The sequence below is a fragment of the Rhinatrema bivittatum genome, chromosome 2 (genome assembly GCF_901001135.1).
Source record: "Rhinatrema bivittatum chromosome 2, aRhiBiv1.1, whole genome shotgun sequence".
NCBI lineage: Eukaryota > Metazoa > Chordata > Amphibia > Gymnophiona > Rhinatrematidae > Rhinatrema > Rhinatrema bivittatum.
Window position 1 is genome coordinate 691822845 of NC_042616.1, and position 13418 is coordinate 691836262.

The window sequence follows — 13418 nt, forward strand, 5'->3', positions numbered from 1 at the left end:
CCCCCAGGGGTAAGCTTTCCTAACAGGTCTGTGAGAAGAGGAGTAGGCAGCTTCCCAGCATGATTCTCGGTGTTTCCTATGGTGCCGAAACTCCTATTTGACCTCACTCCAGGAGGTAGAGTGGCTGCATTACTCACTATTGCATCAGGAATAGTGAGTAATGCAGAACCTCAATCTTTCAGCTACAGAAGAGTGCCAGCAGGGTCATCCTATTGCGAACACAGCTTGAGAGATTGTGGTCTGGGCCATGGTGACAGTAGTAGACAGTGTGGGTGTCTGTCAGGAAAATTCAAAACCCTCGCTCGCAGGACTTAAACCCGTTGACAGAATTTTCTTTCACTTAAACTTCTCCATATCTGAATATTTTTTTCTTTTCTTTTTTTGAACAAGATAGGAATTAAAGTCTTCCTCAGTGGCTGCTGAGGCAGCAGTAGCACAAAAAATAAAGCAAAAATACAGCAAAGTTGGAAATACAATGAAAATCACTAAAATTAGAGAAAGTGAGAGGAATCTCTCATGCATGCTCAGAAACGCATCAGGGCTTTGAGAGCTGGGTCTATGTTATGTCTGATTTAATCCTACTTGTCAATGGAAAAACTTTCTATTATTTGAAATTTCAATAAACAGAAACTTAAAAAAAAATAGCCATTAAATAATGCTGTACTGTTTTCTATTATGAAGTTAACAAGTAGCTCATTTAAAACAAATCAAAGAAAATTATTTTTCACTCAGCACATAGTTAAGCTCTGGAATTCATTGCCAGAGGATGTGGGTACAGCAGTTAGTATAACTGGGTTTAAAAAAGGTTTGGATAAGTTCCTAGAGGGAAAATCCATAAACCGCTATACGGTAATTAATAAGCAATGGTAGCTTGTGATTTATCTGGTGTTTGGGTACTTGACAGGTACTTTTGACTTGGATTGGCCACTGTTGGAAACAGATACGGGGCTGATGGACCCTTGGTCTGACCCAGTATGGCATATCTTATATTCTTATTACTTTAACTTTAGAAGCTGTAATTTTTATATTTATTTTATACTTTTTTTCTGGAAGATTCTTCCTACGTTTACATGACTAGATTTATAAGCTTAGCAAAAATTAACTTTTGAGTCCTGTTTTTGGTACAAGTAACACAGTGAAAGATTTTATTCAGTAGAAAAAGCATGTTTATCCTGTTAACCTTTTCTTCTGAGAAGAGTAGAGGAAAATTGGATATTTACCAAAGTCAATTGAATAGAAATCATGCAGTATATCTCAATGTGGTTTACACACTTGTAAAACTGTGTTCTGCTGTTTCCGGCTCTTTAGGTTGAATTTGATTGCATCAATCAAAAGAAAAAACAGAAGAAGAAAAACTACAGAAATTCTGGCGTAGTGAGCGTGAAACAGTGCCAGGTTAGTGCATTGCTGATGTTGCTAAAGACTGGTAAATTAAATGTAATAGAAATAACTGCTTCCTCTGATTGTCCCCATGGATCAGGCTGCAGTACTGTGGCGGAGGTAGGGGTGGGGGAGTACTTTCAGCTTAGATCCCCCATCTACCAGTGTCATTTGAGCCTGAGCAGGTTGCAGAGATGATATACTCAAGCCAAAGGAAGGGAGGGACAATGGCCGTTGCTACTGCAGCAGCCACAGCCATTGACAGCACATTTACTCTAATAATGGTTAAAAAGAAAAAAATAAGTCTCTTTGTTTTTCTGTTAGTTCCAATACTTGTTCTCTTAGTATGCCATATGGCGAGGAGGATAGAAGATAGAAAGCATTAAAATTATTCATTGTACCTGAAGACTGGAGGGTGGCCAGTGTAACCTCAATATTTAAAAAGGGCTCCAGGGGTGATCCAGGAAACTATAAACTAGTGAGTCTGACTTAAGTGCTAGGAAAAATAGTGGAAACTATTCTCAAGATCAAAATCGTAGAGCATATAGAAAGACATGGTTTAGTGGAACACAACCAGCATGGATTTACCCAAGGGAAGTCTTGCCTCACAAATCTGCTTCATTTTTTTTGAAGGGGTTAATAAACATGTGGATAAAGGTGAACCAGTAGATATAGTGTATTTGGATTTTTAGAAGGCATTTGACAGTCCCTCATGAGAGGGTTCTAAGAAAACTAAAAAGTCATGGGATAGGAGGCGATGTCCTTTCGTGGATTACAAACTGGTTAAAAGACAGTAAACAGAGAGTAGGATTAAATGGTCAATTTTCTCAATGGGAAAAGGTAAACAATGAGGTGTCTCAGGGATCTTTACTTGGACCAGTGATTTTCAATATATTTAAAAATGATCTAGAAAGGGATACGATGAGTAAGGTAATCAGATTTGCAGATGATACAAAATTATTCAGAGTACTTAAATCACAAGCCAATAGTGACAAATTGCAAGAAGACCTTGCGAGACTGAAGACTGAGAATCCAAATGGCAGATGAAATTTAAGGTGGACAAATGCAAGGTGATGCATATAGGGAAAAATAACCCTTGCTGTCGTTACACGATAATAGGTTCCATATTAGGAGTTACCACCCTGGAAAGAAATCTAGGCATCATAGTGGATAATACTATGAAATTGTCAGCTCAGTGTGCTACGGCAGTCAAAAAAGCAAATAGAATGTTAAGAATTATTAGGAAGGGAATGGTGAATAAAACAGAAAATGTCAAAATGCCTCTGTATCGCTCCATGATGAGACCGCACCTTGAGTACTGTGTACAATTCTGGTTGCCTCATCTCAAAAAAGATATAGTTGCACTGCGGAAGATACAAAGAAGGGTGACGAAAATGATAAAGGGATTCGAATGGCTCCCTTATGAGGAAAGGCCAAAGAGGTTAGGGCTGTTCAGTTTGTAGAAGAGATGGCTGAGGAGGGATTTGATAGAGGTCTATAAAATCATGACAGGTCTAGAATGGATAAATGTGAATCGGTTATTTACTCTTTCGGATAATAGGAGGCCTAGGGGGCACGCCATGAAGTTAACAAATTGCAGATTGAAAACAAATTGAAGAAAATTGTTTTTCATTCAGTGCACAATTAAGCTCTGGAATTTGTTGCCAGAGGATGTGGTTAGGGCAGTTAGTATAGCTGGGTTTAAAAAAGGATTGGATAAGTTCTTGGAGGAGAAGTCCATTAACTGCTATTAATCATGTTGAGTTAGGAATAGCCACTGCTATTACTGGCATTAGTAGCATGGTATCTACTCAGTGTTTGGGTACTTGCCAGGTACTTATAACCTGGATTGACCACTGTTGGAAACAGGATGCTGGGCTTGATGGACCCTCGGTCTGAACTAGTATGGCAAATTCTTATGTTCTTGTATTCATAGAAGGCATACATAGCTACAGTTTCATCCAATTTGGTTGAAAAAATTGTGGTGGCATTCTCCACATTATTTTAAAAAAGTGTGTACTGGACTTTATTTTAGTTTCAATGTCTGGACTATTAGCATATAGCTATACATCCTTAAATACAGTTTTTTAATTATATAAATAATGTGTAAACATATGTGTGTGTGTATTTTATATATATTTATATGAAACATTAGCCTGGTATTGAAACTAACAGGAGAAATCCAAAAACTACTCCCCCACTTCTCTCAATTTTTTCAACCAAATGGGATGGGCTTTGAAGGATAGTGACTTCCTGTTAAATTTAGAATTTAGGAGGTCCATATTCAAAAGCCTTTTAGATGGATAACATAATAGTTATCCATCTAAATGGCTTACCAGGCTATTTTCAGCCTTTATCTGACTAGCTGGCTAATAAGTTAGGCACCTGAATTTAGCTGCATAAGTTAGGGGCAGTCTAGGGGCATAATTGGGAGGAGTTCAATTAGCTGACAAGTTGGAGAGAGAGAGACTCTCTATAAGGGTCTCATGTTAGTCATCCATTTATTCCACTGTAGGAGGGTCAACTAGTAACTTGAGGTGAGGTTTTGGTGGTGGTCTAGGGTTTTGGGGCCATTTTTACATCCACAGTACACATCAGTGAACATTTGATGTGATTTGGAATGAGGAAAGGTCCTCAAAGATTATGTACTCTCGGCCTAGTAGCTGCTATCAAGCTAGGGTGAGAGTACATTATAGAAATCTCATCTTTGTGTTCCTTTCCTCATTCCAAATCACATCAAATGTTCACTGATGTGTACTGTGCTGTTTGTAAGTCTGACTGTGCATGTAAAACTGGCCCCAGCGTTAAAACACACGTTACGCTATCGCACACAATGTTAAACGTACCTCATTTTCATAAACCTCGCCCAAACTCCTCTCCTTTGCTACATTTTTATAATTTGCATACGCATCACACAATGCGTAAAATAACGCATGTGCTATTATGTTATCGTGGGCATTAGGGCCCTAACGTCTGTGATAACGCCCTAATGCGATTTGAAAAATGACCCAGTAAGTCTGGTTGAGTCAAAAAGCTGTCCTAAAGTTAGTTAATAGCTGGCTAACTGATTAAGGTAACGGGCTATATTCAGTAGTGTGGCTGCACTGTTGAATATGCCTCTAAGTTGTTTTTTTGGGGGTTTTTTTTTTAACTCTTTATTAATTTTCAATACATTGCTTTTCCTGACATTTGGGCCGATACAGTAAAACGCGGCTGGGCTTGCGAGCTTTTGAATGCGAATTAGACGCGCGTTTTAGGCGCATAAGACGGATGCGCGATTCAGTATATGCTCTAATGCATCCTTAGCGCGTGCTGAAAACGACGCATTACGATTAGCGCCCGCCGCATGTAGATGGTACGTTAATGGTATTTAATGACCGGATTAGCTATTCCCCTCGATACAGTAACGCGCGCCCAAAATAGCGCGTCTTTAACCTGCACGTTTTCCGCGTCTTTACCCGCTAGGCATGTGAAAACCAATGTCAGTATTTCCTATTAAGAAGAAATAAACAGTCTCAGATTTCTCTTTAGATAAGGGAAGCTAGGGAGCAGAGACTAATATATATTACTATATCTAATGACAAAGTAAGGGCAGAGAGTGAAATCATGTCCCAGCAGTTTATACCCTGGTGAGAATGATGAAGATTTCAGGCAAGGCTTATCAAAGTATAAACAAACAGGTTATGCCCAGAACCCCCAGTCTCCTGCAATTCTGCAGCTGTGGGAAGGGCAGCACATTCTGGCCCTCTCTGCACAAATAAGTACTTTGCTGCATAATTGCCACAGGAGACAAACATCAGCATCAGTCCACGCATTTCTCTCCCTCCCCACTGGCTACCGAGGCCAAACTGTTTGTAGAATTGGACAAATAGCTGCAGCAGTGCCTTGGGGCTCCTCCTCTTCCCCTGTACTCCAGCCCGAGTGTCCTGCATTCGACCGCATTCGTGCAAAGTGAGCCAGTGCAGCACTCAGGGCCTGGGCTGTACAGGAAGAGCAGGCGCCCCTAGGGCATTGCTGTGGCTTTTTTTTAAATGACTGCACGTGGATCAGCTTGACAACGAAGGAGAAAGGGGAGAGGGTATTAATGGCCAGAATTGGAGGGGGGTGGGAAAAAGAGGATCAACTAAAGTGGTATTTTATTTGTGTGTGATTGAGGGAATCAGGGGTGGGATGTGAAAAAGAGGATGGTAGGGCGTGCTGACTGAGTGAGGGGATTGCAGGAGAGATGCACGGTGCATGTAGAAGTAGGAGGGTGGGGGGGGGGGGTGAGGGAGCACATCAGATGAAGTGTGGGTGTGAATGAAGGAATTGGAGAGGGTGTGTGTGTGGAGGGGTGTCCTTGAGTAAGGGGATCAGATGGCATGTGGAGCAGAGTTGGTAGTGATCCGGATTTTCCAGCTTCAGATCCAGAGTGGCTCCAATAGACTTAGCTGCAGCTCCAAGCTGGGTCCGGAGCCAAGAGAGACCCCTCTGCTCCAGCCCCAAACTGCTCCAGGAAATCTTGCTCCAGCTCTAGTGAAGCTCCAAACTGTTGCTCTGCCTGCTTTTACCAGGCTCCAGCTCAAGAGCCTTGGGGGAGGGAGTAGGAGGTAAAACAAAGTATGGTATTATAATAAGCGTAATAACATTTTCTAACTGATGTCACTGGATAATAAGTATTCCAAGATAATTATGCCTTCAAGTGAAAAAGATGATACCTAAAAGCTGTTTATTAATCTTGAATTATTTTATTTGTATATCTAATAAGACAGCAAATATGGCATAATGAATAGGGCTGGGAAAGTGATAGATTTATCATTTTAAACAACTAACTGAACAGAAACTACATTCATATGACATGAACTGCAAACTAAAACAAAACTCCTAAACAAAGATTTGTTCCTACTTTTTTGTCCCTTGTAAACTGCTTTTTTCCAGTATCCCCCTGTTCATTGCATACTCAAGAATAGGGTTATACTTTTATCAAAATGTGGAGAAAATAATTTGCAGAACTCAGTCTTGTTCTGTGATAAGTATGATCCTGTTTTAGAATTGTGTCTCTCACTTTCCTCGGATGTTGCTCAGACACACACATACACACACACACATACACACACAAAAGCGATGCCAATAAAGCCTGTGAATTATTGCATATTTTCCAAAAAGCTAAACAGCAGGAATTAAGAAGCTCCTCCTCCTTTGCACCATGTGCCTTCTGCTCATGGTGCAAAGGAGAGGAGAAACCTTTCATGCTGTGCTCTTCAGGACTGCTAGCAGAGAGCTCATAGGTATTTGCGGATGGACATGCTCTCTTGTCTTGAACTGGCATTGGGTTACTTTCACTAGGTACACGAAGAGCAACAGACAAACAGATATTTGACAATCCACATCATTCTCAAAGCTTGACAATGTATTTGAGAGAGATTTTCATTTTTAGGCCAGATTCAGATTTAGTGTCCTAGAAACATGATGGCAGAAAAACACCATGATGATCTATCTAGTCTGCCCATGTTTTCCAGGAGCTCTGAGAATTGAATTCCTACTACTGTAGGAACAATGAGAGATGCAGTTGGATACTTTGCACCAGACAGTGTCTTGGTGGCTTCTTGAAATGGTTTTGAGCATTTCACATACTTCCTTTAGAAGCATCGCAACTCAAGCAGTAATGTTTAGGCATTGGAATGATTACATTAATATAAATGATCTTTTTCAAATGAGGTTTGTTTGTTTTTTGCTTATGAAATTAATTATTACATTTTATTCCTTTCAATAAATTTTATCAGTATTTTAAGATAGAGAATAGAGCAACTAGCCTCAGCTCTATCTCCAAGCTCCAAAGCCCTGCTCTAGTCCAATTCCAGCTCTACTCCGTTTTCAGTGGAGCAAACTAAAAAAATTCTGACCAGTTCTGTTCCAGCTCCAGGTCTTGGAGCTGGTTCTGAACTCTGGAGCCAGAGCCTGAGTCATTTATAGTGGGGAGTAAGTGTGCATGAGTGAGGGAATCGACATGAGAGGGAAGCAATGAAAGAGTGAGGGGATTTGAGGGGTATATGTATGTGTATAGAAGTGGAGGGGTTGCCATTAAAAGGACAAGTGTGAGAAAGTGGCACCATCTTCTATCTCCTGATTTCTATTCTTTCTCATCCCCATCCCCTGCACTGCTTTCCTTCCCCCATTCTCTCTCTCCTCCCTGAAATCCTTTTTTATCTCCCTGCTATTCCTCTTATTTTTCTTTCATGTCCCCTAGTTCCCCTCCCCTGATTCTATTCTCTGTCCTACTCCTCCCTTTCTAGTCCCAATCACTAAAATCCCTTTTCCCCATAGAGAGAAAATAAATTATCTTGGCACACAAGCATGACAGGAAATGACTATTTTCATAAAGTAAAATACAAATTAGTATTATTCAGTATATAAATATATATAAATGTATGCAGATATGCTGCGGCATTTCAGAAACTTTGCCCCCCAGAATTTACCCTTCAGCTGCTGCTGCTGGCTATGTCCAGTGTAGTGGGTGGAAGGATTGGAATGTTTGCCTTGTGTAGTCGGGATCTCACATGCACACTAAGAAAACAATGACACCTGACTATGACTTACATGAAAATATGAAAAGGCTATATTTTGCTATGTAATATATGCATGAACAGATGCTTATAAGAATGTCTGTGACAATAACAAACAAAACAGGTTGTACAAGCTCAATGAGCAAGGTAATTAATCTTTTCCAGCTAACAGGGATAAGTATATACAAATGACCTAGCAAAAGCTGACACTTTCCTGGATAAGTGGCTCGCAAGGAGGATCTCATTTTGGAGACTAGGCAGTATCAGAGATTTCGGGTCTTTGTCGAGATGGTCTTGCTGAAGCGGTCTGGTTCAGCTCTTGGCAGGAATCTGCATATCCTACTGTGGGTTAGGGTCTTATATTCTGGTGTGGCATATGCGCTGTCAGTTTTATTTTTTGTCTCCTAGCTCTCCTTGAAGTATTGCCAAACTAACAGATAAGCCCTAGCCTGAATTGGTGGATTTCTTGTGTTTTGTCCATATTCCTTGTTTCATCATTTTGTACCTTATTCTTTTTTACATGTAGGACTAATAGTCTTCACATTTTCTAGATCTAACATATTCTCCTGGATGCCCAAAATAATAACAACATCAGCATTAGTATCATCAGTGTCTTGTAAATAAAAGCAATCATATAATAAGTCAGATAGTAAGCAAAGATTACTGTAAAACTAATAGCAAGATGGATAAGAATGTGAGTGCCCCAAAAGCACACTTATATCCCTAGGGCCTTTAAAAGAATATTCTGTGTCTATAAACTATATCTGGACTGATGCCAGGTGTTTTCCAGCTCTCAGCTCCAGCAGAGCTGATAGTACTGTTCTTCACTGAGCATCAAGTACAAGATTTTAACTTTCTGTCAGCTTGTTTGCTTTCACATCTAAGTGGTATTCTTAATCTCTGACTAGGTCCTGCCTCCATCTTATATTTTCTATTTCTTTCTTCGTGACCTTGAAGTATTCCAGTCTGCTTCTTATCAGACTAGGAGAAGGGAGGGCTGCAGCACAGTAAGTTTTCAGTGAACTTAATCACAAAGCAGCATGCTATAACTATGAATCAACATAACTGTGTTTCTCTCTCAAAAAGAACTAAATTAATTCTTCACGTGCTCCATTGAAATGACTTCCACAAAACTGTCCCTTAAAAAACACCCATCTACTACTTATAGCCAGACTGGCTAAAATAATATCATCTGACTGGCCATATTCTAAACATAAGTTCTTGAAAAATCTGGATCCTGCTTCTTACACTTCCATCTGCTAAGTAGTGATGTCAGCGCATCCAAACTTGGTCCTTGCTGCTCAGTATGTGGGACGTGCCAGGTGCTGACATCAGACTCTTCAAAACTGGCTCTCAACACAGCATACAGGAGGCAGCAGGGGCTGATATGAGTCCCTTCAAGCCTAGGTTCTTAAAATGCCAGTTCCTTATCAACCTGCTAAATCAGGCAGACACATGGGTTGTACTCCCCTACCAGCAGATGGAGTTAGAGAATAGACTTTCAGGCTGATGCCACCATACTCTATATAGTCTGGTGCACACAGGGCATCATCAGTAGCTCTCTGCCTTTAGTAGATGGCAGTGGTATCTTGCTGGTGTTAGGAACACGGCTTGTGGAAAGGCCCCGTGAGCCGTGGTATTCACCCTGATGCTATCTAGCATGGCTCAGGATGCTGAAAATGCCATCCTGCGGCATGGACATCTCTGACTTCCCAGTGCCTCTGAGTTCAACCTCTCACACTGCTAACCTACTTCTGCCCCGGATGTCCATAGGTGTATATGCTTGCATAACTCTTCCATTTAAAGGTCCCACAGCGGGAAAGCCTCTGCGGCACCCCTTGACAATGTCATTCAGCCCTTTCTATATAAGGGCTCCACAGACTGTGCTGCAGTGCCTCAGCAACAGGTCTCCTACACTGGCTATGTAGTGTGTGTTGCTGCTTCATTACTAGTTCCTAAATTCCCAACCTCTTCTCTCCAGCCCAGCCTTGTCTTGTCTCCTCGTCTCTCCTTGAACTGTCTTTTGGATTTGACCCTTGCCTGGACCTTGACCATTCTTCTTGATGCCTGACCATTCTTACTTGCCATCTGCCTCTCATCCTTGCTCGGACCTTGACCATTCTTCTTGATGCCTACCTCTGACCCATGCCCGGACATTGAACACTCTTGCCTGCCACCTGCCTTTGATCCTAGTCTGGCCCTGGATCAACACCTACTCTGCCACAGAGAATCTTGTCTAAGACTGCCAGCTCCTGGCACCCAAGGGCTCAACTAAAGGGGAAAGGGGTTGATATAGATGAAACTCCTAGTCTGACTCTTCCATGTGTAGCTCCACCAGCTGTCGATGGGAACCTATGGGGCCTTCCCTGTAGGTTGAGCCAATCTTGCCAAAGCAGTAAGGGTCTGTAGATCTTACAGCTGGTCTGGTGTAGTAGATGCAGAAGTTAAGTTCTTGGAGTGATAGCTTACTAGGCTGATTACCCTGGTCAGATCTAGATCTGAGTCAAGGCTTGTTTTTCGATGACGGTCAAGTCTGACTGATCTTCCTTCCCTGTGGAATTAATCTCTTGCTAGAACTGGTGTTCCTGTGCTAGCATTATATGGGTGCTTTGTAATGGAATCCTTTCTGGTTTCTCCTCCTGGGCAGCCTTGCTTCTATGCAGCTGACTGTTTTCTGCATAAAGTTAAAAAAAAAAAAGAGTAAAGAGCTGAGAAAGAATGGTCATGACTCCAGCTTGGCGATCTGCTATGCTTTATGGGTTCCTTTGGGCCCATGGTGGTAACCCTGTCCTCCCCAAGCATTTTCAGGTTTGTCTGAAAGGGAGAGGAAGAACGGCCATTGTGGGAGCTGCCACAAAAGCAGCAAGGCAAGCTCCTTCTGTAGAGCCTGTGATGGAGCTGATGATGCAGGTGAATCAATGCCATGTCTGGCCTTGGAAGGACCTCCTTCAGCTCTGCCTAAAGGAGACACAATGGAGTCTCAGGGTGAGCCAGTTGAAGAGGGAAGCAGGTCAGTGTCTCAGTCAGAGCCCCAGAACTGAGGCATTGGCTATTTTTTCCATACTCTCTTCACTGGGTGCATCCATGGCCTGCTCCCGCCATTCTAATTCTCATAGGGTTCATTGTTTGTTTGTTGCACACTTTTCCAACCAGAGAGTTCAAAGTGAGTTACAGAATTGGGTTAACAAATTTGGTGCAGCATAGTGGGTTATATTGGTTAATGTTATAAAAGCTGCTTTGGGATAGGAGTCATAGGAGAATTCAATAAAAGTGATGTTTTGCAAGAGTTTGGTTAATCTGCATAGAAAGATGTAAAGTACAGCATATATGGTTAAGTAGGGGACAGTTAAAACTGCAGGATATTCATTCAGGTATAATGCACAATTTCTCATTTCTAATAGGCCAGTCTCTTATGGGTCCCAGGTGAAACCTCTGAGATAGCTGGGACCTGTTCTGCTTTGGATGAGGAACAGGGGTTTTCTTCAGAGTTTGTTTTAATTATGCATAAGGCACTTTGTGAAATGAAAGGTCATACGTTTAGTACAGGGGAATGGGTTTCATCTTCTAGTATTGCCTTGCATTTCCAAGACATATCTCCTGTTCAGGGGCCAGACTCAAAGAATTGGAAAGGGAGATTTCTCCTGTAGTTCCCACAGTGGTGGTTTAGAGGATGGAAAAGAGGTCCTGGAAAGGACTTGTGATGAGGCAGAAGAATGGGAATTGACTTCTCTTATGGGAGATGATTCTTCTGTGAATCTGTTTAGAAAGAAGGAACTCAGAGCTCTTATTTCTAGAGTGATGCAGTCTTTGAAACTTTCTGACTCTGCTAAAAGAAAGGATAATGAACAGTCTACAATCCAATGGGTTTCAGGATCCGAAGCACACTTTTTAAAAATTCTGTGAGTAGAGAATTGGATCAAGCACTCAATGTGGTTTAGTTGGATTTCATCACGGCTTTTGATATGGTCCTGCAAAAAAGGCTGGGAGTGGGTCCTAAAGTGGTGGAGTGGATTACAAATTGGCTGACTGACAGACATCAGAGAGTAGTGGTAAATGGAACCTACTCTGAAGACAGCAAAGTGATAAGTGGAGTTACTCAAGGATCAGTTCTGGGTCCGGTTCTGCTTAATATCTTTGGGGTAGATTTTCAAAGGGGTACGCGCGTACCCCCCGAAAACCTACCCCAAACACCCCCTGCGCGCGCCGAGCCTATTTTGCATAGGCTCAGCGGCGCGCGTAAGTCCCGGGGCTTGCATGGAGGGGCGTGTCGGGGGGCATGCCGCGAGTGACACAGTTTTTCGGGGCGGGCCGCAAGTGAAGCGGTGTTTCGGGGGCAGGCCCGGGGACGTGGTGCCAGCCCAGGGGCGTAGTCGAGGCCTCCGGACCAGTCCCCGGGATGGGTAATGGCACGCCAGCAGCCCGCTGGCATGCGCAGATTTACGCCTGCTTTCCCCAGGCGTAAATCTGCCAACAAAGGTAGTGGGGGGTTTAGATAGGGCTGGGGGGGTGGGTTAGGTAGGGGAAGGGAGGGGAAGGTGAGGGGAGGCGGAAGGAAAGTTCCCTCTGAGGCCGCTCCGATTTTGGAGCGGTCTCGGAGGGAACAGGCAGCGCGCGCTGGGCTCGGCGCGCACAGGTTGCACAAATGTGCACCCCCTTGCGCGCGCTGACCCCGGATTTTATAAGATACGCGTGGCTACGCGCGTATCTTATAAAATCCAGCGTACTTTTGTTCGCGCCTGGTGCACGAACAAAAGTACGCCCGCGCGTACATTTATAAAATCTACCCCTTTGTGAGCAATATTGTGGAGGGATTAGAAGGTAAAGTTTGTCTTTTTTTGTGGATGATACTAACATCTGCAACAGAGTGGACAAATTAAAGTAGTAGAGAAAATGAGAAACGATCTAAGAAAGCTTGAAGAATGGTCAAAGATTAGGCAGCTGGGCTTTAATGCCAAGAAGTGCAGAGTCATGCATTTAGGATACTGTAATCCAAAGGAGCTATACACAATGGGGGCGAAAGATGGACTAGGAGAGAGACCTCGGAGTGATAGCGTCCAATTTGAAGGTAATGAAACAATGTAATAAGGTGGTGGCCAAAGCCAGAGTATTGCTGGGCTGCAGAGAAAGAGATATAACCAGCAGGAGAAAGGAGTTGATAATGGACCTGTACAGGACTTTGGTGAGGCCTCACCTGGAGTAACGTGTTCATTTAAAAGGATAAGGTCAAAATGGAAATGGTCCCAAGAGAGAGCAACCAAAACGGTGTGGAATGAGACTGGAGTACCTAAATACGTATACCCTGGAGGAGAGGAGAGAGAGGGGAGATATACAGACTTTCAAATACCTGAAAGGAAATGTTGATCAAACATTTTCTAATGGAAAAAAATGTTATAAAACTGGATAATGATATGAAACTCCAAGGAGGAAGACCCAAGAACTCCAAGGAGGAAGACCCAAGAACAAACAGCTCGATCCAGTATCGTCCGCTCGAGGATT

At 42.6% G+C, this 13418-nt stretch overlaps 1 protein-coding gene across 1 annotated transcript in view; it reads left to right on the forward strand.

Moving 5' to 3' along the window:
• CPNE3 (copine 3) overlaps positions 1-13418 on the forward strand; it is a 156693-nt gene that overhangs the window by 99730 nt on the left and 43545 nt on the right. Inside the window, exon 9 of the mRNA XM_029591614.1 lies at positions 1309-1395. Coding sequence (XP_029447474.1) covers positions 1309-1395 — 87 coding nt within the window. The remainder of the gene's footprint in view (positions 1-1308; positions 1396-13418) is intronic.